The 27,677-nt window shown below is 35.8% G+C and overlaps 1 protein-coding gene across 3 annotated transcripts in view; it reads left to right on the top strand.

Moving 5' to 3' along the window:
* USP47 (ubiquitin specific peptidase 47) overlaps positions 1-27,677 on the top strand; it is a 59,336-nt gene that overhangs the window by 24,604 nt on the left and 7,055 nt on the right. For 2 of the 3 annotated variants that reach the window (XM_062577868.1, XM_062577870.1), the window contains 14 exons: positions 5,730-5,825; positions 5,919-6,071; positions 8,535-8,702; positions 10,613-10,744; positions 11,904-11,980; positions 12,282-12,337; positions 15,105-15,217; positions 16,138-16,242; positions 17,126-17,333; positions 17,777-17,892; positions 19,219-19,338; positions 20,754-21,531; positions 26,230-26,405; positions 26,588-26,668. In XM_062577868.1, the coding sequence (XP_062433852.1) occupies positions 5,730-5,825; positions 5,919-6,071; positions 8,535-8,702; positions 10,613-10,744; positions 11,904-11,980; positions 12,282-12,337; positions 15,105-15,217; positions 16,138-16,242; positions 17,126-17,333; positions 17,777-17,892; positions 19,219-19,338; positions 20,754-21,531; positions 26,230-26,405; positions 26,588-26,668 (2,379 nt within the window). The remainder of the gene's footprint in view (positions 1-5,729; positions 5,826-5,918; positions 6,072-8,534; positions 8,703-10,612; positions 10,745-11,903; positions 11,981-12,281; positions 12,338-15,104; positions 15,218-16,137; positions 16,243-17,125; positions 17,334-17,776; positions 17,893-19,218; positions 19,339-20,753; positions 21,532-26,229; positions 26,406-26,587; positions 26,669-27,677) is intronic. The other variant, XM_062577869.1, reaches the window with a different exon arrangement.

Here is a 27,677-nt window from a genome sequence, read left to right as displayed (position 1 = left end):
TTTTTTTTTGCTTTTTTGGTTTTTTTGTTTTGTTTTTTTCTTTCACCCTTCAATGAGTCCTACTGGTGCATGTATAAGGGGAGGGAAAATGCAGCTTTATTGCGCTAGGGCTGCAGTCATCAATTATTTTCTTCCTTAAAAAAATTCTCAGGAATTTACCCGAGATATTTTTGTGAGATCACTGAGTTTTATTTGGGCTGTTTTCTTTATTGGCACATCTGCAAAATTTTCTGAGCATTGTTGAAAATGTTAGTGAAAGAACAGAACATTAACTTGGAATCTTTAGTTTATTTGCCATGTTGTTGTTGTACTTTTTGAAGTTCATTTCTTACATACCATATGCTTTTAACAAGCAAGTTATAATAATGGTAACACAAAATCCTATTGTGCATCCATATTCTTGATTGCTTTTGCTCCAGTATTACTGATGTTGGCAAGCACATACATTTGTTAGTAAATTTGTGAAAGCTTATTTCTTTCTTTTTCCCAAAAAGAAGTCATTACAAACTGTAAAATTCCACTATTGTGGCTTAAAAATATCTATAATGTGGATGAAGTTATGAGAAAGAATGAGAATACATCAAGCAGTTTATTATTTAAAATAATCACATGTTGGGTAATTGGCTTACCAGGATTATTTATTGTATATAAAGTATTTGTGCCTTTTGTGTTTAGTACATTGGCACTATTTTTTAAAGCTCTAATAGTCTGTCATTCTTAACAATAATTTTGTTAAGAATTATCAAATTAGATTAAACTGTGATGTAGCTTCAGAGTACTTCATGCTTTAAATCTTTAAATGCCAATTTTGAGGAGTAGTAAAGATATGAGGGATATTGAGCTCTCACGAGAAAGATGTAAATTTGTAAAATCCTTTGAAATTTTTTTAACATTGCATTGAAATTTTTTAGTATTCATCCAACTAATTGAAGCTGTATTTTGAGCTGCAATTCCAGTTAGAGATTGGTGTCTTATGTAACTGGCTTCTCTTTTCACCTTTAAAACTCATTTCTAAAAATATTCACTAAAACAAGATTTTTTTCATTGTAATTTTTATTCAGTGACCAAAGACTTTTTTGATCTATTAAAGAAAATTGAAAACTTTATTCATTTCATAATTGCATTCTGCATTTAACAATGCATCATACATGTGTCTCAAATTGAAATTATTTGATAGGGAAGAAGTCTATAGCAGAATGATATAAAGAAACCTGAATATCTGTATATTTGTAAAAACACAGGAACAATTAAGAACAGATTACTTAACATTTGATATTTGTCCTGTAAATCAGCATTTACTGGGTTTACTATATTGTAAGGAAAACAGTTTAAAAAATTTTTTTTTGTTACACTGAGTGTGTTACATGGTTGCAGTTTGTATTGATGCTTCAATTTTTGAGCTATTTTTAATACTTACTCTGATTATATTCAGTTGATTCTCCTCCCTGCATTTGTATTATCTATAGCAGATGTTATTTTTAGTTTTGTAGTCTTCAACAGTGGGGAGATATGGAGGATACTTGCTTTTGGAGAAGGGAAAAATCGCCTGTTTCTAAATGGAATTCTCTGAAGGTAGTATCCTCCATTGATCCATAGATGGTGATTTAGTAGGTGTAGGTGGAAGGGTATGAGTGAAAGATCAAAATCTTGACACATGCGCTAATAGGGCTTATAGAAGGGAATGTAAAACTTTTTAGACCTTGCTAGTCAGCTCCTGAGGGAACTTGCAGCAGGCGACACAACCCAAGATAGGGGATCTAAGGAGGATACTACCTTCAAAGAACTCTAGTTAGAGGTAAGTGATTTTCCATTACTTTCTAAAAAGAGAGAATGGATATACAAGCTTTAAGTAAGGTTAATCTATAGAATGCCAAGTAAAGTTTATTATCCCACTGTTCGACATTGTGTACTACCAAAAAAGTAGATACCTGAAACATTGCATTTATACATATATATATATTGTTTTTTAAATACATGGGAACATTGAAGAACTTTTGAGAAGAATAATGTTTTATTTCCTTTATTTCCTAATATAAAGTAATTCTAAAATTATTCAGTATGTTTCTAAGGTTTATGTTTTGAATCTTAATTTTTTTTTTTTTTTGATTTCCTCCTCAACCTCCCCCCCACCACACAGACATACCAAAGTTCATGTTATGTAGTGTAGCTTTAACCTCATTAGGGCATCACTGGGGCACTGGGATCTTGTCAGTATGTTTCTCAAATCATATAAGTACTTCTTCAGTGACTAACTGCTCTGTTCAAGGACATGGTTTAAAAACCATTAAATACAATGTGTCAGGCCCTTTTTGAGGCTGGTAGAGTTACAAACCTAAAAACTTTTAACTTAGCTTAGGTGGGTAAACAGGAACAGCAGTTCACAGTAAGTTTTGTAAATAGTATTATCTTTTGTGTAAATGCCTGAATTTGACAGCAGTAAAGGTTTTCTTTATGGTCTTAAAAGCAAAGCTAGGCTGGTAATAATACACTTTCGTTTTTAGTTGAGTGTATTCTTTGGGCATGTAGATTAGCAAAGGGAGAGGAGGATAACTGAAAAACCAGATGAATTTTGAAAGTCTGAGATGGACGTCTAGGAACAGTCTAGCCCAAGTTCTATTTATTATATGGCTTTTCGTAAAGATTCTACTGCACCTGTTCACAGGTTTTAAATAAATACTTGCAATAAGATACCTGTCAAGCAACTGGCTGTGTCATAATGCGTTTTTGTGGAGAAAAGTGTGTCCTAAGTGCCTTTCACTAGCAAGGCAATTCATTTGGCCTTCTTATTATGGCTTTTGAGTATGCTAAGAACTGTAAGTCTCATGATTAGAAAATTAAGAACTGGGGATACTCAGAAGTTGGCTGTACAAGGCCCTGAGCAACTTACTCTAAGCTGAACCTGGTTTGAGCTGGGAGTGGGATCAGATGACCTCCAGAAGTTCCTTCCGCCCTGTTCTTTGATTCTGTTAACTGTAAAAAGTTGGAATGACTTTTTTCATAGTAATCTATTACTTGATCTTTCATGGTATATTTTCATGGTAAAGTTGGAAATGCTTATGTGATATAAAACTGCATAAGAGTTACTTCTTCAGAGACAAACTTTTTTCCAGAGGAACAGTTGTGCAAAAAAGGGTCATGTGATTAAAATGTGTTGGGTAGAAAATGTGTCACTGGTTTCATGAGTGAACTAGGAGTAATTAGAGTAGAAAATGAAGTGCATTAGAATGTCAATTGCATTATAGTCGTAATCAGTAAAATTTACTTTGCTATAAAGATTACATAGAAAATCTGAAAAAAATTAAAGGAGTAGACAAAAAGAACAGCAATATAGTACTCATACAAAGGTTGAAAGATACCTGAATATTTATATAGCTCAAAATAATGAATTTCTTAAGATAATTACTGATGTTTTTCAAAGCACAGCTCTATTGGTGGTAAGCAATGAAATCACTAAGCATAATGCGTTGTATCTCATGATACTTCATTCAGTTTTTGGGGGACTGTATGAACATCACTTTTTTCCATACATAAAAAATGTATAATGTGGCTCCTTGTTAAATTGCACATCACATGAGTTTACATAATCATTTCTGTCCTATCATTCACATATAGTTTGTTTTTTTGTTTGTTGATGATTGAATTGCAACTTTTTTTCCTTTTCTTTCTTTTTTTTCCCCCTTTGGAACATTGCAAATATATTTACATTGTCTTAACTGGCATTTGGTTCAGTTTCTCTCATAAGAGACACTTCTGTGGCCATTAATGCTACCTTCTACATTTGGTGTTTTTCATATTGATTATTGTCTTTTTTGCTTTCATTTAGATACTGCTCAATATTCTTCAATCAATTTACAAAATAGTCAAAATGTACTAATCCTTTCCCCCGCCCCCAGCCTTATTTAAGCAGAGTTATAGCTTGCATTGACTTCATTAGTCTTCTGGCTTCCTCACACTTCAGTACGGTATCTTCCTACTTGTTTGCTGCTCTTTAGTAAAAAGCAACCAGGCCTCTGTTGTATTTAAGAAGCACATTTATGTGGACAGTAGTCGCATTTGGACTCTTTAAAATGTTTTCACGTATCTAAAGAGTCTTTCTGCCTGAGAACTGTGATTTCAGGCTTGTTCAGAGGCAAACTGCTTTTCTGGTTGAATACAAAAATAGTGAAGCGAGATGACTGCCTTCTCTGTGCTCTTGATGGGTTCAGCACATTTCTCATTTGTGAGTACTTATGAGTACAATCCTTGTGTAAACTCACTCCTCTTAGAACAGTGACAGAGCTTTTTTCATATGGGAAAAGCAAGGGCTGTGAAACATTTGTTTTGTTATTTGTTCTTAGTGCTTCCCTGAATTCTCAGAAAGAAATGGAGGGAGAAGGAAAGAATTGGAGGCTTTTTGAAGATCTTTCCATATCCTTGATTTTCTCCCAAAGTCTGATTCATCAAACAACATGATTTAGATAGTAATCTTAAGTTCTGTGCCAGCCATTTTGCAATTGGTGAGTTTGCTTTGCCCAGTTAAGCCCCTCTTACTTGTTCAGATTTCAGGGAACAGCTGCACTCCATCATAATAGATGATTTTTCAAAGCATTGTTTGTGTCGATCTTCTCTTTAAACAGGTAAATAACATGCTAGTGGTATTTCTGTTTTAACCTCCACAGGTGAACAGAAAACTCCAGAGTACCACTTAAAGTTCAGAAACCCGGTGTGCTCTCAGCTTGCAAACCTAACTGGGTTAAAGACTTTACCTTTTAAAAAATTGGAAGTAAAATAATTTACTGAGCTCATCGCAATTTTTTAGTGGCTTTTGTTTGAACAGTTTTCTTTCCAAGTACAAACACAGTTTCTGTACAATATTATTGTTGAAAACAATGTTAAGAGGAGGAGTAATGGTCGGTTTGGTTGTTTGGACTATTTCTTGCAGCATTGAGGAGGAAGATGGAAATTACTAAACTCCTATTTAAGGCAGATCATCTAAGTAGCTATTGGAGGATGTAACTCGTTGTTGGTCAGTTACTTCATAAAGTCTTTTTACTAGTAAGCTAATTATATATTCATAGAAGATGGCCATATAAGATTTTCACTACATGGGGAGTAAAGCTCAAAAATTCCTATACACACACACACACACACACACACACACACACACACACACACACACACACACACACACGGCAACTTTCACTATTACTTTCTTCCCCTGCCAACCCATTGATATTGTGACATCTGCTTGGAAAAACTATTCTTGAAAGAATAGAGGGGAAGAACCATCCCAAAAGTTTAGGAGAAGAAATATGAGATGATGGGGCCCGAGTAGATTAAAAAATAAGCATAATTACACAGATGCATAACACTGACACTGATTGTACAGACTTAACTGAATGTGATGTGCAAGATAACAGGGATAAGTTTTATTTTAGAAGATGTATAAAATATCAGGGCCATATGGATCCATCAAATGCTGAATGAAATATACTTAGGAATAATTTGCTGTTGTTCATGGTTTGACTGCTTACCTTTTGGGCTGAATAGAGAGGTTGGTCTCTCTTAATGTTTTTCTGACTCTGTTTACGTCAATCTATCAAAATTTGTCATTTGAATTTTTGATCATAGATTTAAGTGATTGGAGTAATTTGTGTGTGATTGCAATCTCATTGTAAATTTATCGTTCTGGTTTATGCACACATAGTAAGCATTTTTTAAAAATTGGGTACCATCTTTTTTATTATTAGGAAGAAGCACTTCATGCTTTCATTCAGCCTGAGATTCTTGATGGCCCCAATCAGTATTTTTGTGAAAGATGTAAGAAAAAATGCGATGCAAGAAAGGTAAATGCTGTCCAAATAATTTGTTAAAATTATTTATGAAATACTGATCCTGAAAATAGTGTAATCTTTTCTGTTCCACTTTATTTTGCTTAGGGCCTACGATTCTTGCATTTTCCATATCTGCTGACATTGCAACTCAAGAGATTCGACTTTGATTATACCACTATGCACAGAATTAAACTCAATGATCGCATGACTTTTCCTGAGGAGCTAGACATGAATGTCTTCATTGATGTTGAAGATGAGGTAAAGTGTTCAATTTCAGAGAAAAATCTCTTTTTAACTTTCTTGAAATAAGTAGATTAAAAATGTCAGTCTAATAAGTCCATTTTAGCAATATTATTCATCTACATAAAATTTTCTTCAGACATGGCAACATTTTATTTGAACTTTTAAAATATATTTGTGGGGATTTTTGTTAGTTTGAAAAGGAAATACGTTTGCTAATCACTGTGAGGTTTGCGTGCTTCCATGAAGAGTTGTTGCCTGACTTCTTACGAGATCTTACCAGATAAGAGATTTAAAAGCACAGGTTTCAAGGCTTCCTCATATCAAGCAAATCCAGAATGAAATGTATCTTAAATTTGTGTCTGAATCTGTTCTCTTCACAAGCAATGGTGTAAACTTTTGAAGCTGTGAACACAGGTTAGTCCATAAAACATGCATGATTAATTTTGTCCCTGTGAATCATGATGTTGTGTATGCTGTAGAAATGAGATTCGCAAAATTCTGTTTTTGATTTGTAACTTATTTTGACCTAGCTCCTACTTTTGGACAAAATTAATTTTGTACAATTAAACTCACCAAAAATTATTTAATGCTGTTCTACTTTAAAGACGGACTTTCTCCCATTCCATTCCTGAAAACATCATGCAACTTTGCTAGCTCTTTTTAGTAACTATTGTGTTTACCCAGCAATGTATTCCTATTTGTAGGGAAGAAATAAGAAAAATGCTACATTTTATATGTAGTACAATAGGCTTGTATAGCTCTGTAAAAACATCTGAAAACATTTGTTTTGCAAAATATGCCTTGTAAGTAATTTGATAAATCTCGGGATGTTAGTGGTGGATTAAATGAAAATGATGATTGATTTGGGACTAGAACTGAGCCAAAATATCTCAACTATGTTCACTGGAAAACAGAAAGAGGATCAGCTAATAGCAGTGGTACTAAATAAACTGTTTTCCCAGTGTTGGTGACAACTTCCTTTTAAGCTAACAGAACACTAGGCAGTCTTACTCTGCTTTCACAACTCTGTCCAATGAATTGAAATGGAAAAACACTTCAACTGTTTGTGAAAATATTTCTAGTCAAATGGGTTCTGATTAACGGAGACATATATAATTTGATAATCCTATATAAATTTTGGCTATAACAGGATTTAGAATTTTAGATATAGTAGAGCTTAGTGTCTGGTATTAGAATTCAGAGTATTCAAGAGTATTACTTTCAGGATATCTGCTACTACAATTCAGGGAATTTGGTTGAATTGAGTAGTAAATGAAACGGGCTAGTAATTGATGAAATCTTGCCAGGTATTAAATTTGATTGTTGACCAAATACGGTAACTAACAGGAAAAAATAAATTGTTTCTTGAGGCTGAATTGCATATCTCTTTAGGTTTTTGAGGTGTTCCATTGCTTTGCAGATTGGAGTTTTAGTCTTAAATTTGCTGGACTTGGTTGTATGCTGTGTAGATAGACTTGGGCAAATATTTTTAGTTAGACAGATTTGAAAGTGCCTCATGAAGCAAGCCAAAGGAGTGCTGAGTCTTTAATCTCAAACATTTTCCCTGTTTGTGTAGGTAAATGCTTTTCTTAACATTTGCCTCAGCTATGTTAGTATTTCTGTAAAAGATCTAGATTTAATTTTCATAGCAAAGCAGATAAAAGCTGCTATTTGGAATCTTGAAATACAATTTTAAAATTATTCTATTTTCTCTAAAAAGAAAGAAAGGGGAAAAAACTATTTTCTGATAGCAGTATTTCAAAATGCAATATTATAGTTCTATTAAATTCCATGACATGAACTTGTGTATGCAATGCAACCTTTAAGATGAACCCTTTGAGAAGTAATAAGTCTGAGCAGTTGAAAAAATATACTTTTTTTCTGATTACATGGAGATGATAATCATTTGGAAATAGCAGCTGTAGTGTAAACATATCCTATATTCACTAAGTACCTTTCCGTTTATAGACAGACGGACTGTTAATACTGATCTCTCACAGGCATTTACTGCATTGTCTTGAGGACTAAGTATGCTTCCCTGGAAAGCTGATGAGAACATCTGTGTATGTTTTTAGCTGCTGTAGAACTTTAAAAACATTATATGATGCATACTCAGAAAAAAAAAAGGAAAAACTTTGAGGGAGCTGAATAGGAATCTCAAAATTGGAAAATAGAGATATTTAATGACACTTGTCTTTCAAATAATGCAATCTGTAGGAACTGTTTCATGCTCTTTGTCATTACATCTTAATTAAATGTAACTTTCTAACATTATTCTGTTAGTTCATTCTCTTAATTTCTCTGCATCTCAGGCTCACCACATATAAAACATGAATGATGCTGCTGTGATGAGTTATAAAATGTTATGTTTCTGCTCTTACAATGCCTAATATTTTAAATTCATAAATGTATTGTTATTTCTTGTTCCATATAACTTTAAGTGTTGTACAGTATTAATATGAGCGGCTTATTTTTAAGAAGTCTCCTCAGACTGAGAGTTGCACTGATAGTGGAGCAGAGAATGAAGGCAGCTGTCACAGTGATCAGATGAGCAATGATTTCTCTAATGATGATGGTGTTGATGAAGGAATCTGCCTCGAAAACAACAGTGCAGCTGAAAGAATTTCTAAAATTAGCAGTGAAAAGGTAAATAAATAATATATTTTTTTTTTTCCTTAGGAAAGTGGGAATTAAATGCCTTTCAGTGCCAACTGGCCAGACTCTGGGAGTTCCCAGATAACTTACTTCTGCAAGAGATCCTCAAATAGAAGATAGATTTGTCTTGTGAGCAGTGTTCTTTATTTGAGGATGTCAAAGGCCTACTAACTTTTGCTATGGAAGTGTCTTGCAATTTAGTAGAAAAGAATTGGAAAGTTATGATCAGTTTTTGTCATTTATTTGTTGTTAGTTAAAAAAAAAATGGTTGGGTAAATATGGTGATGGATCTGACAAGTGTTAAATGTTCTTTCAGTCATCTTGACTTAATATATAGAAATTGAACAAGTCAGTGTAGGATAGCACTCATCCTCTTCTGTGACACAGAGGTTACCAAAGAGCTTGGAAATAAAAGCCTGCAAGGGTTTTCTTGCCAGCAGAAAATTCTTGTAAAATCTTGCTGATGCCTACAGTGTATATGCTTTGTGTGTCCTTAGTTAGCTAATCTGAAATGTGACCAGTAGATTTTATCCCAATTAGGAAGCAGCTGTTACTGACATTAAATATTTAAGACTTGCTTGTACTTTGTAGTGTACCTCCATCCCTATTTATATTTACTTTAAGTCACTTGAAAGTGATTTTGAGAAATGTTCTGTCAACCTTAGCTGAAAAAAGAAATTTACTTGATAATCACTTGATTAGAACAGGGAAAAAGTATTATAACACAAATGTCAAATCTTAGTTTTGACAGTAGCTTTGGCTGATTAACTCATGGTAGGTTTTTTATTACTTGTTGTCAAGACAAATTAGCTGTCAATGGACTGTTCTGGGCTCTTTTTACAACTTTTTTGATTTGGATATATTAAGGTGGATACAGTATATGTTAAACATTTACAGAGCACTACTTTTCTGTATAATCTATAAATATTTAATTCTTGTAACACTTCTGTGCCAAAGTACTGTTCAAACAATTGTTTTTAGAATTAGGTGCATGCAACATTGAAGATGCATCCTTTGTAACTTTCATCCTCTCACTTATAAAAGTTTTATGATAGCATAGGGAAAATTATTACAAAGTGCTGATTGAATGCAGTGTTACTGTTGAACAATATGTATTAAGGTTACATGATTATCTGCCGCATTCTTTTAATTCCTTTTAAGAGGAATTAAAGTAAAAATATTTAGAAAATACTATAAAATTTATATGATGTTGTAGAGAAAAGTAACTTCCAAATGCTAGGAATTAAAAGAATGTGGCAGATAATCGTGTAATGGAAATGAAACCTTGTAATGCTAAGACTGCTTTCCATCTTAAGCATTTTTCAAGGTGTTTGCTTGTTCTTACTTACTATTTTAGGGCCTAGGAATAGTGTAATCTTAGGGCATCGTTAGTTGTGTTAGTGATTTCTTTTAGGAGTTTGATTGTTGTTTTTAATTTCTTTATTACCTTTAGGGTTTCTGTCTGATACTTAGTTCTGAGAAATAATTTCAGTATTGCTTAATATGAAACTCGTGTCCTGCTGCATGACCTTGCTGTTTCATTTTGGGTATGAAAATTTAGTAAATAACCTGGAGTAGAGGTTTCTGGTTTTGTATGTCTTTGTACAGAAAAGCAACAGCAATAATGCATTAAGCCAGTTCAAAAGCTTGTCTGTCTCATTTTTGTTAAGTTGTTTGGTCTTTCCTATCTCTCTTTCCACCAGTAAAACAGGAAATTCTTCCCTGCTTCCAGTATTTGCCTCTTGTATAGCATTTAGCATGTCAGCTCTGTTCTGAAATGTACAAATATTTATACATTTGGGTTCATGTAATTATTTTAGAAAGAAATGTTTTTAAAATGATCAGTTGATTACCTTTTCTTTACTTAATTTATTTTACCCACCCTTTTCTTCTCTCCCCAGAGTTCTTTATTGTATGAGCTCTTTTCTGTTATGGTTCACTCTGGAAGTGCTGCTGGTGGCCATTACTATGCCTGTATAAAATCTTTCAGTGATGACCAATGGTACAGCTTTAATGATCAGCATGTTAGCAAGGTAAAAGTATTATTTTTATTTCCCCTGTATCCATAAATGAACCCATGAGTTTAAATTTGTAATGTGATTTCTTTTTTCTTTTTTTCTCTCTTTTTTTTTTCCTTCGGTTGTATTAAATTAAGCTCAGTGTATTGTATTTTCAAAATCTATGCTTGGAGTTTCAAGCATTTACTTTGTTTTATTTTTTCATCTTAATGTGCATATTTTTCACTCAGCAAGAGGTTTATCAATGCCTCTCTCTTCCTTCTCTCTCTTCCACCTCAATTTTTTGCATTGTGCTTGAAATAAAAGAACAGCTCTCCTTTCAGGCAGCAATGCTTATCAGATACTGTACCAACATTATTTGCTAGCTGTATGTTTTACCATGACACTGGTCTCCAGTGTAACCTGTTCTATACTATCTATAGTTGCTAGTCAGATTTAATTTAGGTGCCTGGAGTGCTATTAGGCTGTTTGTGTCCAGATTTAGCCCATATGATAGGAACAGTTGGTCTTTAGCCTCCATTTGCTCTCCCATTTATCTTTCCTTCAGTTTCACCATCTTCCCCCATGTTTTCTCTATATTTAAAAACATAGCATATTCTTCACATGACATTTTTACTATAATATTTCTATCTGTTTTGTAAGGAAAAGTTTATAAAAAGCAGGCTGCAGAATAGTTCACTTCATGCTAGTTTTCATGACATTACATAAGATTGTGATGCTCAGAGAGGGATGGTTTATAAAGAAGCCTTTATTTGCATACAAGCTGCACTAGGTTTAGTAACTTGCCTTCCAATATATGTGAAGAGTACTTTGTGTTTGGTTAGAGAAGTGTATTTGTAGGTCTACAACTCAGATTGTGCAGTTATACTTGTCCTGCTGAAATTTTTCAGGTGTTAAATGTATCCATAAATGTTGTTGCAATCCAGAACCTGGATAAAGTTTTGTAAGAAGTTCACGTTTAAAAAGAAGGTTTATACTTATGTTCAGTATAAAAAGAAGAGACAGATCACTTCAAAAGAGAAAGACCTTTTTTGCATTCAGTAAATAAGTTGATGGGAAATAATAAAGACTTTAGAATGATAAATGTTGTGTGTTGAGTGAAGCCAGTTTTCCTCTTGTGAATAAATAGTAATTGCAAGTTTCTCAAATAATTATTAAATTGATTTCCTATTAGATAACTCAGGAAGATATTAAGAAAACATATGGTGGATCTTCTGGAAGCAGAGGTTATTACTCCAGTGCTTTTGCTAGGTTAGTACTACTCTAGTTTTACTATAATCAAATGAATGGCCAAGATGCATGCGTTCAGCATGCTAGCTTAAAAATAGTGACAACTGCTTAAAATGCTTTTAAAGCTGTCCTGACAACTATTTCAGATCACCTAATGTAATGTGATATTTTTTTATTTTTTAAAAATCTTTTTGGTTAGTGTATAGCTAACATATATATGACGTAGTTTTTTTTTTTTTTTTAAAGAAAAGAAAACACAACTTCTGAAGGTCACATTGCCTTACTCAGTAAATTCAGATAATTACTTTTATTTTTCCATCAGCTCCACAAATGCATACATGCTGATATATAGACTGAAGGATCCGACAAGAAATGCAAGTAAGTGTGTTTTCAATTCCTAGCTAGTAAGATTCTATTTTGGAATAGGGGGACGTTTTACATGTGATAAGAATTCTGATTTTTGTGAGGATGATGGTATCACTAATTTTAGGATAATCTAAAGTAACTTTCACAAAGCAAGCTACTTTCACAAAGCAAGCTACCTTCTATAGCTTTTCATTACTTCACTTTGCTTAAAAACATGAATGTTTCTGATTTAAAATCTCTTTGAGCGCTAGCACATTGGGGGAGCCAAAATGATGTAGTAGGAAATAAAAACTGAAAAAAATATAACTCTGTTTTCAAACTAGTATCAGCCTAGAAGGGAATAGCACTAAGGTTGTTTTTGTTTTGTTTTACCCACTTGTGTTCATCTGCCATTTTAAGCTCAGCTATGGAAATGAAGCCCAAACAGCAGTGGCTAACCACATTATTGTGGTGCCAGTAAGAATCAAGTATTTTCCTAATACCATAATTAGTGGAACTAAGACAAAGATGAATTTGTAATTTCAAAGCTATATTTTTAAAGGAAAAGATCAGCAGTTTGATTCCCTTATAAGGAGAGATTCATCAGTTTGTAGGCTGTAGTGTTAGCCTGGTGTAAGTTGTTTGTTTTCTGGGTGTACAAAGTTCAGTTCTTGGAACTTTACTGTCATGAAATGCTCAAAAAATCAATCAATGAAAAATTTTTCATAATAGCTTGAGCAGATGAGAAGTCCCGTAAACTGTGAAAGAGAAGTAAAACCTGTCACTTTTCTTTTTATCCCAGCCTTTTTGGAGGTAAAGTGTCCTGAAGAATGGATTTGAGCTCTTAGGAATCTTAAAATCTAAATTTGTAGGGAGAATATTGTGGTAGTTGGATTTCATTTACTTTTATTTTGATACACTGTAATTGAATCTTACTATTAAAATGGAATCTTAGGACTGGACCACCTCACAATGGGTAGCCCCGTTTGGGGAGTATGTGTTATTTTGGAGGACCATGCAAGAGCACAAAAGATCTGTATGTTTGGTTATTATGTTTGTAACACATCAGCGTGTAACATCTATCTGTTTTTTGCATAGAGTTGATGAATTCCAGAACTTAATATACAAATTATAGGACACACATGGATATGTTTATGTGCATATGAAGTTCCATGTCAAGTGAGGATGGAGTAAAAGCCCTTTGCAAATAACATTCTGCATGTTTTACTCTGTTGTTGTAAATATTTTAGGAGATAAACAAATAATTGCCCCTTTCCTTGAACTGTTTCTGTTGGGATAACATTTGGAATTTTACTATGAGAAACTTGGGGTGACAGTTAACAAAAGCAAGGAAACAAACTAGCAGTGCAAGAAGTAGTAAAACAAGTTTTAATCATTTCTTGGAATACAGACTAAAAAACTAAGCTTATGCAAAAACCCTCAAATTAACGAAAGGAGAATTGCAACTACTTTTGTATCAGTATCCTGATTTAAGAAGGAGTTTTTGAGCAAATTCTTCATTTCAAGTCAGCATTCTAATCAGCACAAGCCACATCTATTTTTTAGCAGAAATTGTTTCAACTTGCATACAGTATTTTCAGACATGATATTAGGAATACTTACCTTTTTGTACTGTTTTCTCTATAAAGTTGAACAATTACATTTTCATTGAGGAAATACAAAAAAACCCTAAGTATTCTATAAGATAAAATTTTCCATTTGTTCTGAGAATTCATGATTCTTAACTGTACAATTATTTTATATACATTATTTGGTTTTAATATAAAAGTATCTGGATAGTTTATACAGGTTGGAAGTGTATTCAACACAAGTAGGATACTGTTGGGAAAAGCCTTTTATGAAAAAATAGATGAAGTAGTAATCTTAAGAACAATAAAAAAATATTACCTAAACTGTTTCAGTATTTTGACTGAAACAATACTCTCCATTCTGAACAAGAGGCAGTGATTTTAAGTTTTATGCAGTTTAAAAATATAAACAAAACCGTTCTTTTAACAATCTTACGAAGAACATCTTTGGACCAAGCTGTCTTTAGGAATAGATTTTTACACTAGTGCTATGGTTGAAAATGACTCAGTAGCAAAGAAATGTGAAATAATTGAGATCCATCTTTGTTATGCCAAATGCATTTTTAAATCAGGAAAACAGTTTGTCCCATTCCTTGGGATAGGTGTGATTCTGGGACTGGGAGATGACTATCTATGCGAGAGTTTATTTTTTTGTTTGTTTTTAACTTGCTGAAGTATTACATGTTCTGTTTATGTCTATATGGAACAAAATCTCGTGTAGTACAGTGATCTCTATTAAGTGTTATATTTATTTTATCACAGTGTAGACAATATGTCCTATATTTATTATCAGATTATTCATTTCCCTAGAATAGAGTTTTTCTGTATAATAAAAAATGACTCAAGCAGTTTTTATATACTTCAATCTTAGCATATTTCTTCATAAACAGCAAAACTTACTTTACTGGGACTGTATTATTAATTTACCTGTGCTAATAGCATTTTCTGTCCTAACTGGTATTTTTGATATATAACGGGGGAGGGGGAAAAGGGGGGGGCTGACATCAGTTTCATTTAAAACATGAAAAGGAAAATGTGACATGATTTATTGGAAAATTTGGAGGGAAAGCAGAAGGAAGAAAGCAAGAAAGGTAACTAGTTAAATTATCCATAATTGCTAAAACATTGCCCATAGTAGAAAATCTATAAGAAATTTACCAAAATTCTGTTTCTCTGGTATGAATTTAAGACTCTTCTTTTTTTACTGGCAGAGTTTCTTGAAGCACATGAATATCCAGAGCATATTAAAAAATTGGTACAGAAAGAGAGAGAATTGGAAGAACAAGAGAAGAGACAGCGTGAAATTGAGCGCAACACTTGCAAGGTTAGAATTTCTACTGAATAATGTAACTATATTTCCCATAAGAATTTTAAAAAATAAATTGTTAGTGCAATGCCATAACTCTATTATGATAAATCTGTTCATATTTATAGCTCTTTCTAAAGAATTGTATACCTGCTGGAAGCCTGTACACAGTGGAAGGCTCTAATAGAGGTCGCCAGAGACAGAGTTCATACTTTCTATGTGAACTGGAATTAGAATTAAAAAAATACGTAGACCTCTAGTAATACTAATCTGTCGATCACTTGATTTAAGCAAAATGAATTCCAAACAATGCTGTGCTATATATAAGCTGTCTCATACTATTAAATCTTTTTCATATAATATTGTGACCCTTTGCTTTCTGAAAAAACATTTCTAAACTAATCCTTCAGTAGAAGGAGGTAGATTCCCCGCCCCCCCAATGATAGCAAGCAAAACATATCTGTGAGTTCAGGTGAACAATACTTATGTCAGTGCACTGTTCTGCCTAAGAATCAGTCAGCTGCTTTCTTAGAAAGTTCTGTACAGCTGTAAGATATGTAGCTGTGTATGTGAAAAAGGAATTTCATATCAGTTGTTTCTATGTGCATTTTGTTTTGTAGGCTGTGTGTTTAAGTTTTAGTTTGTATGCTGTATAGAGTTTAAAGATATCCTGGATTATTATCACGTTATGCCCCAGCCTGCAAAAAGATATCGGCACATAAATAAATACCCTAATGCTATCTATTGTACCCTTGGTATTTTCTATTTGCAGTTCTGTAACCAGCTGAACAGAAACTGTCCCATAGCTGAAGTAGAAATAGAGATGTATATTATATTTGTTGAAAATAGGATTGTAAATTTAAATGTACTCTAATATGAAAGAAATTTGCGAATACCTTTGTGATAATTTTTAATTAACTTATTATTGTATTTCATAGATTAAATTGTTCTGCATGCATCCTATAAAGCAAATAATGATGGAGAACAAGTTAGAGGTTCATAAGGACAGGACGCTGAAGGAAGCTGTTGAAATAGCTTACAAGGTATGTCATGGGTTAACAGTATGGTTAAATTTTTAGATTTAATTTGTTGCCATTTTGTATTTCTGCTGTTGTGCATCATCAATCTCTGTATTTCTAATGCTGTGGGTTTTCTAATAGAAGACTTCTTTTATCTGGAAATTGTCCAAGTTTTTCTGTTACTTGCCAGACAATGCATCCTTTTAGAAGGCTGTATGACTTTACATACCAATATTCTAAAATAAGATAATCTAAGAGCTACTTAGTCTGTAGTCTTAATAATTTGAAAGAATGCTGAACTTTTATATTTTTATGACAGTAAAAGTGTGGTATTAGATTAATATTAAGAAAATTCTTTCAAGAGACTTCCTGCATAACTAATACGGTTACATCATAGGTCACCAACATATCTCTCGATCTTTGTCCACCAAAAAGAGGCAGCAGTTGAAGGCCTGCAATTTTGCTTGAATGGCTGAATTGAACCTACTTGTACTGTTTTGTTCTTACAATGTACGTATTTTGCTGCAACAGTGCTAACAAGGCAGTATGGACTTGGAGAGAGTAACACCTTGAGATATGTGAAAGATGATTAGTGCATATGAGTTCATCTGGCTTTTTAAGATACCATTTGATACAATTGCTATGCAGTGTTTTCATCTGTCTGAACATATTTCTGAGACCTTTCTTGATGTGCTTCTGTATGTATTTGCAAATTTCCGTATTGTCTTCTCTGTTGAAGAGAACTTCACACTTTTATATGCTTTTTTTCACCTGAACCAGATTGAAATTTGTAGATTCAAGTAAAAGTAATAGATTCATCCTGAATATACACAAATAGTTTACAAGGAAAAAGCTAAACCTACAGATAAGTCATTATTAAACAATATTTCATTTTTTCCCCTTTTAGCTAATGGATTTAGAAGAATCTGTTCCTTTGGACTGCTGCCGTCTCGTTAAATACGATGAGTTCCATGACTACTTGGAGCGATCTTATGAAGGAGAAGAGGATACGCCAATGGGTTTATTACTTGGAGGAGTGAAGTCAACTTACATGTTTGACTTGCTATTGGAAACAAGAAGACCAGACCAATTTTTCCAGTGCTACAAACCTGGTGGTAAGTCACATAGTTGCTTATGGACAAAGTTGCACTAAAACCATTCATTATGCGATGGCATGAAAATAAAAGCTGTGTAATACAGAAATTGCTTATGATGTGTGAGAGAAGAAAAGCTCTTCTTATACTACATTTTGTGAAATTGTCAATATTCAAAATTGCATACTGTGCTCTGTTGCAAATGCCATTCTAATTGAAGCAGTTGCAAGGTGTTGGAAAACTTGGCAAGTTAAAATTTTTTTGAAATCTCTTTGGCACTAAAATTAGTCTGAAAAATGAATTCTGCAATGGGACTATTTTTAAAATTCTTTACTGTTTGCATGTTTTTAATGAAAGCCCTTAACTAGTACATCAGATATCAAATATATATGTGGGGTGTTCTCCTCTGTTGAATTCCCTCTCATGTATATGTGCTTTTGTTTTGTTTTCCCTCTTCCCTACAGAGGTCATGGTAAAGGTTCATATAGTTGATCTAAAGACTGAATCTGTTGCTCCTCCAATAAGTGTACGAGCTTATTTGAATCAAACAGTTTCAGAATTCAAACAGCTAATTTCAAAGGTAATTTACAATTATCATGCATTGTATTATAATATTTTAATTTAGTCTAATTGTAAAAATGTCATAATTTAAATATATGAGAGCTTGCACCTGCTACAGCTCATTTGTCCTATGCATCATGTAAGAATTTAGTTTTTACAGTTGAGCTTGTCTATCTGCTCACTGCTGCTAAGAGCAGCAGTCTGGTTCTTGCTTCCATCCATAGCTTTGTGCTGTCCTTTGCACCAGCTTAGCCACTGTCTGGCTTACTAACTTATCAGAAAATAGTACTTTGGGGGAATGAACACAAAAAAGACCTTCTTTACTGTGAGAGAGGCTGCCTAGAGAGATTGTGGAATCTCCGTCCTTGAAGAGTCTCCATCCTTGAAGATAGTCAGCACCTGACTGGACACTGTCCTGGGCAACCTCCCCTTTCTGACCCTGCTTTGAGCAGGAGGGTTGGACCAGGGCACCTTCAGAGGTGCTTGCCAGCCTCGCTGTTCTGTGATTCCATTAAGAGTCAAGTTTGTGTCCTTATGGCTTGGTAAGTTGAATTATCTCACTGAGTTACCCTGTCAGTGCCAGAACTAGTGAACTGTTACCATACAACTGAACCAGCATATAACTTCCCATGTTGGCTTCCATGATCAAAGTTATTATCCAAAGCTGTCCGTGTTCTCCCCACAGACCCCTCTTCATCCCAGCAGCTCTGTGTCATTAAGATCCAAGATTAATTTTTAAATAGTCTTACACCATGGAACTTTACTGCTTCTGTTGCACTGGGAAAAGACAACCATTTTAATTAATGAGCTCTGTGTAATTCAGTTCTCGGATTGGTGTCACTTTTCATAGTATTAGTTATAAAAAGTGATTGAAATGGAAACAATTTCAACATTTTAGTTTTTGTATTTTGTAGGACTTGAAATAGGTGGAATTTTTGTTTTTAATAATTCTATTTCAGTCTAAGAATTAAGTAAAGAATGTACAAAACCTGATGCTAGACAGTAATGTATATTTTCAGTTGGCTTATACCCTGAGGAATAAGATTGATTCCTCTTATAGGAATTAACAACTTGCCAGTTCTCAGAAAATCCAGACATTTTTGGTCTTTCTACTTTATGGGAAAAACTATCTGTCAAAGGATGGAGGAAAGGGACTGAGACTGAGTGGGGTTGGGAGGTTTTCCTCCCACTGTCTTTGTAGTTTTTAATTAGACCATTTTTACCTTTGGAGTGAATAAGTCAATAAACAAACATTCAACTTCGAATACTCCTAGAAATATTAATTCAAATATTTGAAATGATTGTATAATGCAAATATTACCATACTGTCAATGTCCTATTTTAGGCTACGAACCTGCCCGCTGAAACAATGCGAGTAGTATTTGAACGTTGCTACAATGACTTGCGTCTTCTGAATGTGTCCAGCAAAACGCTAAAAGCTGAAGGCTTTTTTAGAAGCAACAAGGTACATTATGTGTGATCTTAAATCTTTAATTTTGTACTGTATTTGTAGGCTTTACTGACAGGCTGTGGAACTTAGGGATATCTATGTAGGACTTTTAATAGATAACTGTCCACTGTCTTTTTTGATAACTAGCAAATGTGATGCTGATGATACTGTAGGCTGTATATGAAACTGAATGTATATAACAAGGTAGAGCAGATTCAGAATCAAAAGTCTGGTTAGTACTGGGAAGTCAAAATGATAGTGAGGATAAAAACCTTATGGTGAAGATTCACTGGTTTTACTGAACCAAGGTTCAATGAAAATCAACTCTTTAGGGCAGAAGGGTTGGTGTATTACTATGAAATCTATCTAATTGGTTTCTAAACACTCTGAACAGCTATGCTTGTGCTCAGTATGAAAGCTCTTAAGAAATAAACTAATATAACTAAATATATAACTAAATATATTTATAACTAAATATAACTAAATAAATGCTAAGAGCAGGGTTTTTTTGGTGGATTCTGGCCTTAAATCCAGTAACTTTGACTGTGTAGATTCCCCTAACTGAATTTACATAGTTTTTTGCAAAAAAGCATTTAGTAAATATTTCCAATAGTTGTATAGAAAAGAGTAACTTTAGTACTTCAATAATGTTGATAGTATTGCCCTTCTTATTAAAGTAGTAGTAGTTTAACTGGTCGCTAGTCATGAGCGTTTCTTCTGTTATAAGCATCTTTCAGCCCTGAAACTTAGCTCAAGAACACATTGTCCTGGATAAGCAAAAGATTAATGAAGACTTCATTGGTTTATAGCTGAACGAAAGAATGACGTTGATTGACTTGTTACTCAGTTGTATCAACCAGACTGTCGCTACAATGTAGTAGTCTTTGAGAAAGGGGAAAGAAAAATTTGGTCATGTGTATTCTAAGTTGGCCTATATTTACCCATTTTATGTACTTAAAGATTTCTTGCTTATGCTATATATTAACTAGGAAAAGAATTGCCAACTTTAAAGAGGTCGCGGTTAGCCTCACTATCCGTGCTATGAAGATACTACCATAAGCAGTATTGCTGTACAGATTGAGGATGCGTGTTGTGGTGTATATTTTGGTATATAATTATCCTTCTGAACATAAGAATATTTGATTGTGCTTATTTTGCAGCTTGTCAGTCTAGTTACGGTTTACTTCAATCTTAACATGAGTATGAAAATAAGGAAGAATGAAATGGCTCTTAAGCTATATGCTCTTTATTGCATCTTTCCCCCAAAGTATATTTTAAATTATATTTGATTGAAGATGACCTTGTATATTGATAAAACCTCTAGTACATGAAGTTTGCTATTTGAAGAAACGCCTCTGCGTTTGCTATTGTTGCTTTTTATTATTACCTACAATAATACTTTATGGTTAAATACTGTTTTTTATGTTCAGGTATTTATTGAAAGCTCAGAATCTTTAGATCGTCATGCAGCATATACAGACTCTCACTTATGGAAGCTTTTGGATCGTCATGCAAATACAATCAGACTATATGTTTCCTTACCAGAGCAGTCTCCTGGATCTCAATTCAGACGAACAGTTTATCAGAAGTCTAGTGGAGATTCAGGCAACTTGGATGAAGTCTGTGAAAGAGTAAAAGGACCTGTTGGTAATATGAAATATGTAAATGCAGTTCTGGAAGAAAGCACTGAAAAACTTAAAAGCTACTCTCTGCAGCAGCAGCAGGAGGCAGATAATGGGGATAGCAGCAAAAGCACAGAAGCCAGTGATTTTGAAAACATTGAATCACCCTTAAATGAAATAGACTCTTCAGCATCAGCAGAAAACAGAGAACTTGAAAACCAAATTCAGATTTCTGATCCGGAAAACCTCCAGTCTGAGGAGCGGTCAGATTCAGATGTGAATAACGACAGGAGCACGAGTTCGGTGGACAGCGACATCCTGAGTTCCAGTCACAGCAGCGATACTTTATGCAATGTGGACAATGCCCCAATTCCCTTGGCTAATGGATTGGATTCTCATAGTATCACAAGCAGTAGGCGATCAAAAGCAAATCAGGGGAAAAAAGAAACCTGGGATACAGCTGAAGAAGATTCTGGCACAGACAGTGAATATGATGAAAGTGGCAAGAGCAGAGGAGAAGCACAATATATGTACTTTAAGTCAGAACCCTACACTACAGATGAAGGTTCAGGAGAAGGACAAAAATGTATGTATTTTTAAGTGTCTTAAAATAACCTAGCTTTTATTACTGTGTGTGTGTGTGTGTGTGTGTGTATATATATATATATATATATATATATATAATTAATTTATATAATGTATTCTGTCTAATGATAGTATTGAAAAATTTGGTTTTGATACGTCAGATACAAAAAAAAATAGTTAAAGCACAGAGATGGGAGATGCAGTATCTCAGTCAGCTAAAACCTAGCCTATATTTTTTAATTAAGAGTGATTAAATATTTGAACATCATCTTTTGTTTTTAAGAAAATTAGAAGTGTATTGTGACACATTAATGTCCATTCATTTAAAGTATTTTCTGGATAAACAACTGAGGTGTCTTATAGCAACTATTTTCTTTTTACATCTGATGCTGATTTGCCTGTTTCAAAATGCAGTTATTACTGTTGCTCACAGAGCAATAATTGTGTTAACATTTACATCAGCAAACCTGAAAATCTGTATTAATTTTAATGTGAAGAAAATTCAAATTTACTTTATGCTCATTCTTTAATAGACTGCTACTCTTCAGTAACTGAAGTGCTCTAGGTAGCATGAAGCATATGGCTGACAGGTGTGAAAATGTCAGTGCAAGTTCAGTACAATACAGAAGAATATTTTTGCTAAGCCTAAGTAGTTTAATTGTCATATGAAAGATGAGTCATTTTAAAACAATGCTCAATGTCTACCTATGTTTTATAATGAACAGAAGCATAATTAAAGAATAACAAGATATTTGTAAGATAATCCAAAAGGCAAAGATTTTTCTATAAACCCAGAAATTCTGACATAGTTATAATAATGCATAAAGAGTCAAATGGTCTTTTTATCAATTTACTTTCTAAACAGTAACATTTTTGCTTCTAAAATCAGAGTGATAGAAATTAAGTAATTACGAAAGTAAAAAAAGGCTGCTACGAAACTTTGTTGTCTTTAATACTCAAAAAAACTTTCTTTCTGGCTAGTTTTGAACTAGTGTAATTTTTTTCCTCTGTTTTGGTAGGACTAGTTAAATGCAGTTGTTCAGAGTAATTCTGATGCCTTCATAGTTGCTATATGAATGTTTATCCTGAGAGGGAAAATTTTAATATGGCAACATGAAGAGGTTTATAATTCAAGTAATTTATATTTAGTTAGATAATACAAATATATAGCATTTTATTTATTCCCATTGAGTCATGACACAATAGAGTCATATTGTAGCCTGTGGTGTAGTCCAAATTGCATACATTAAAAAACAGCTTTCTAAAGACACAACTACTCATTCTGCCTTCCAGAGTTTCCAGACAAGTCAGGTTGGGGGGCCTCCAACAGGTACATACAGCTAGGGATGTGTGTTTAGGACATGGCTGTGGGGGACCCCCGTACACCCTTCCTGGGAAACCTGCAGGCACAACCACCTCTTTGAAATGCCTGTACACCACCGCACGTAGCATGGGGAACAAACAGGAGGAGCAGGAGATCTGTGTGCGATCGCAGGGCCATGATCTCATTGCAATCACAGAGACATGGTGGGATAGCTCACATGACTGGAACGCTGCCATGGATGGCTATGTGCTTTTCAGGAGAGACAGGCCAGGGAGGCAAGGTGGCAGAGTTGCTCTTCATGTGAGAGAGCAACTGGAATGCATCGAGCTCTGCCTAGGGACGGAGGAGGAGGAGGCAGCTGAGAGCTGATGGGTGAAGATCAAAGGGCAGGATAACACTGGGGACACTGTTGTGGGTGTCTACTACAGGCCACCTGACCAGGGAGAGGAAGTTGATGAGGCCTTCTATAGACAGCTGGAAGTAGCCTCACGATCACAGGCCCTGGTTCTCCTGGGGGACTTCAACCACCCTGACATCTGCTGGAGGGACTACACAGCAAGGCACAAACAGTCCAGGAGGCTCCTGCAATGCGCTGATGATAACTTCTTGTCACAAATGGTGGAGGCGCCTATGAGGAAGGGTGTCCTGCTGGACCTTGTCCTTACCAACAGAGAGGGACTGGTTAGAGATGTGAAGGTTGGGGGCAGCCGTGGCTGCAGTGACCATGAGATGGAGGAGTTCAGGCTCCTGCAGGAAAGAAGTAAGGCAACAAGCAGGATTGCAACCCTGGACTTCAGGAGAGCGGACTTTGGGCTCTTCAGAGACCTAATTGGCGGAATCTCATGGGTTAAGGCCCTAGAGGGAAGGGGGGTCCAGGAGAGCTGGCTAGTATTCAAACATCACTTCACATGTGGAAGAGGGGACAGGCTACTTGGGAGAATTATAGGAATGCAGCCAGAGTATGTAGAGATGCTGCGAGGAAGGCTAAGGCCCAGCTGGAAATGAGTCTGGCCAGGGATGTTAAGCACAACAGGAAGGGCTTCTTCAAATACCTCAGCAGCAAGAGGAGGACCCAGGGAAAATGTGGGCCCGCTACTGAATGGGGCGGGGGCCCTGGTGACAAGGGATACAGAGAAGGCAGAGTTACTGAATGCCTTCTTTGCTTCAGTCTTCACTGCTAAGGGCAGCCCCCAGGAATCCTGCAGCCTGGACATGAGGGAGAAAGTCCGAAGAAGGGAAGACTTTCCTTTGGTTGAGGAGGAAAGGATTAGAGACCTTCTGAGCAGGCTAGACATCCACAAATCCATGGGCCCGGATGGGGTGCACCCATGGTACTGAGGGAGCTGGTGGATGTTGTTGCCAGGCCGCCCTCCATCATCTTTGAAAGGTCTTGAAGAACTGGAGAGGTGCCTGAGGACTGGAAGGAAGCCGGTGTCACTCCAGTCTTCAGAAAGGGCAAGGAGGAGGACCCAGGCATCCATAGGCCAGTCAGCCTGACCTCCATCCCTGGAGAGGGGATGGAACAGCTCATTCTGGATGTCATCTCCAGGCATATGGAGGAGGTGATCAGGAGTAGCCAGCATGGATTCACCAAGGGGAAATCCTGCTTAACCAACCTGATAGCCTTTTGTGATCAAGTGACTGGCTGGGTGGATGAGGGGAGAGCAGTGGACGTTGTCTACCTTGACTTCAGCAAGGCTTTTGACACTGTCTCCCATAACATCCTCCTAGAGAAGCTCTGGAAGTGTGGGTTAGAGGAGTGGACAGTGAGGTGGCTTGAGAACTGACTGAAAGGCAGAGCTCAGAGGGTCGTCATCAGTGGCGTGGAGTCTAGTTGGAGGCCTGTGGCTAGTGGCGTCCCCCACGGCTCAGTACTAGTTCCCATCCTGTTCAACTTTTTCATCAATGACCTGGATGAGGGGACAGAGTGCCTCCTCAGCAAGTTTGCTGATGATACCAAGCTGGGAGGAGTGGCTGATACACCAGAGGGCTGTGCTGCCATTCAGAGAGACCTGGACAGGCTGGAGAGCTGGGCAGAGAGGAACCTTCTGAGTTTCAACAAGGGCAAGTGCAGAGCCCTGCACCTAGGGAAAAATAATCCTAGGCACCAGTACAAGCTGGGGGCTGACCTGCTGGAGAGCAGCTCTGCAGAGAAGGACCTGGGAGTGCTGGTGGATGACAAGTTGACCATGAGGCAGCAATGTGCCCCTGTGGCCAAGAAGGCCAATGGTCTCCTGGGGTGCGTTAGGAAGATTTGCCAGCAGGTCGAGGGAGGTGATTCTGCCCCTCTATCAGCCCTGGTGAGGCCTCATCACGAGGACTGTGTCCAGTTCTGGACTCCCCAGTACAAGAGAGACATGGGACTACTGGGGAGAGTCCAGCGTAGGGCTACAAAGATGATCAGAGGGCTGGAGCACCTGCCCTATGAGGAACGGCTGTGAGAGCTGGGCCTGTTTAGGCTGGGGAAGAGAAGACTGAGGGGTGATCTTATCAATGTGTGTAAGTACCTGAAGGGAGGGTGTCAAGGGGACGGGGACAAACTCTTTCCAGTTGTCCCATGCGACAGGACAAGAGGCAATGGGCAGAAACTGAACCACAGGAAGTTCTGCCTGAACGTGAGGGGGAATTTCTTCTCTGAGAGTGACAGAGCCCCGGAACAGGTTGCCCAGAGAGGTTGTGGAGTCTCCTTCTCTGGAGATATTCAAGGCCCACCTGGATGCAACCCTGTCTAACATGCTCTAGGTGAGCCTGCTTAGCAGGGGGGTTGGACTAGATGATCTCCAGAGGTCCCTTCCAACCTTACTGATTCTGTGATTTTATGATTGCCAGAATGGAGTTTTTCTTACTTTAACAGAAAAATATTCAGTGAAAAACTCCTTTTATCTAGACTGGTACTTGCCTTCTGATATCTCAGAGAGTTCACCAAAATTTTTAATCCTGAAAATGAGGGGGGAAAAAAAAGTTTGGGTGGTAGTTGCCTAGCCAGGCCCAACTGTGGCCTGCTGGTAGCTCTCCCTGAGCTGGGGAGGGGATCGCCTGCAACCATGCTGTTTCATTCCCACTGTCTGTGGTCTCATTGAACAGGGAAGGTGCTGCTTACAGCAGGTTTGCTGATCGAGAAATGGTGTAGTTTGCAGTTAGTGTGTTTTCCAGAGAGATCTGCCCATAAATACTTCAAATACTGCACAGGTCTTAAAGGTAACATTTTATCTCTCAAGAGATAAAATGTGAATAGGGCTATTGAGCATAATTTTGACTTTTCAGTAATTTTACTACAGGTGATAACTGTGACTATATCAAAGTAATACTTTTTTTTTTTTTTTTTTTTTTTGAAGCTCAGTGTTTCATGCTGTTTCCGTCTTCATTTTTGCTTAGGGTTGATGGTGCATGTTGATAAAAGAATTACACTGTCTGCCTTCAAGCAACATTTGGAGCCTTTTGTTGGAGTTCCATCCTCTCACTTCAAAGTCTTTAGAGTCTATGCCAGCAATCAAGAGTTTGAGAGTGTTCGGCTGAATGAGACACTTTCGTCATTTTCTGATGACAATAAGGTTATTCAGAAGTGGTTTTGAATAATTAAAAGATACACTGATACAATGTAGCCAAATTTAAAAACCATAATCTACATCTTTTTCTTAATTGCCAGGTTGTATCATTATATCATTTTTGGTAGTATATTACAAAATACAGTTTTGATTTTGAGATCAATTCTAACAGATACTATTTTCTTTAGATTACTATTAGGCTTGGAAGAGCCCTTAAGAAGGGGGAATACAGAGTCAAAGTCTACCAGCTTTTGGTAAATGAGCCGGAGGTAAGGGATTGAATAGCTCAAGATCAATTAATAGTGATTCATGAAGATACTAATGCATGCCTTAGCCAAGATTGTTCTCTGAAATCTTTGGAAAAAAGAAAAAAAATACTCTCCTTTTCTCTGCCTCTTTTCCTGCAAGCTTTCTTGGATTTAGAAAAGGAAATTGAGGTTACTTCTACTCATATTATCTGAAGTATTCAGTTGGAATGTAATCTATTATTCCTCCTTTAAATGTCTTTATTTCTGCAGTGTGAATTGAGAATAAATGAAAATGTTTGGCACGAATTCTACATTTCTTACATTTAAGAAAAATAAGGAATTGTACTTGCTTGTGGTTGCGCTTTTCAGTAGTATAGTGCTAGAATAATTTGCTGCTCTTGTACTGCAGGCAGCGCTCATCGGAATGATTAGCTGGATAATACAGTGCTTTTTGCAAAATAATAATCCTGAAAGGTGTGTGTGTGGGGAAGCCTCTTTTGGAATGACATAGCTCACCTATACAGTAATTTCCCTCTAGAGATTGCAGTCTTTAGAAGTTGACCTCATGTGCATCTTATAATTTACTTTTTGGGCCAAACTACAAAATATTTGTTAATGGATAAGCATAAGAGAGTGCAGCTAAAATGGTAAAGAAAGGAACAAGACTGTTTTAATTAAAAAATCATTTCCAGCTCTGATTTATCTGACCTAAAAAGTCAAGAAGGATGACATTGTTACTATGATATGGCTTTCTTATAAACACTCTCTTCAGATTCTTTAAAGTTGTTAATAAAATGTTAGTAGTTAATAATTCAAACACAAGACATCTTGTGCAGTGGCATTCCGAGTTTTTGAATCATCTATCGAAGGGCTGCTGCTACACAAAATAGATAAGCCTTATTTGAATCAATTTGTTGACTAGTTCACTTATGGAAAGGCATTTTAATGGTCATTTTGCTTGGTAGATGGGTTAGTCTCAAAATTTGAATGAGAGGCCAGTGTTGTTTCCTCTGTTGTTTGGGATTTTGGT

The sequence above is a fragment of the Rhea pennata genome, chromosome 5 (assembly GCF_028389875.1).
Source record: "Rhea pennata isolate bPtePen1 chromosome 5, bPtePen1.pri, whole genome shotgun sequence".
Classification (NCBI taxonomy): domain Eukaryota; kingdom Metazoa; phylum Chordata; class Aves; order Rheiformes; family Rheidae; genus Rhea; species Rhea pennata.
Note: the sequence above shows the minus strand (reverse complement) of the source record. Positions and strands in the feature narration are given on the sequence as shown.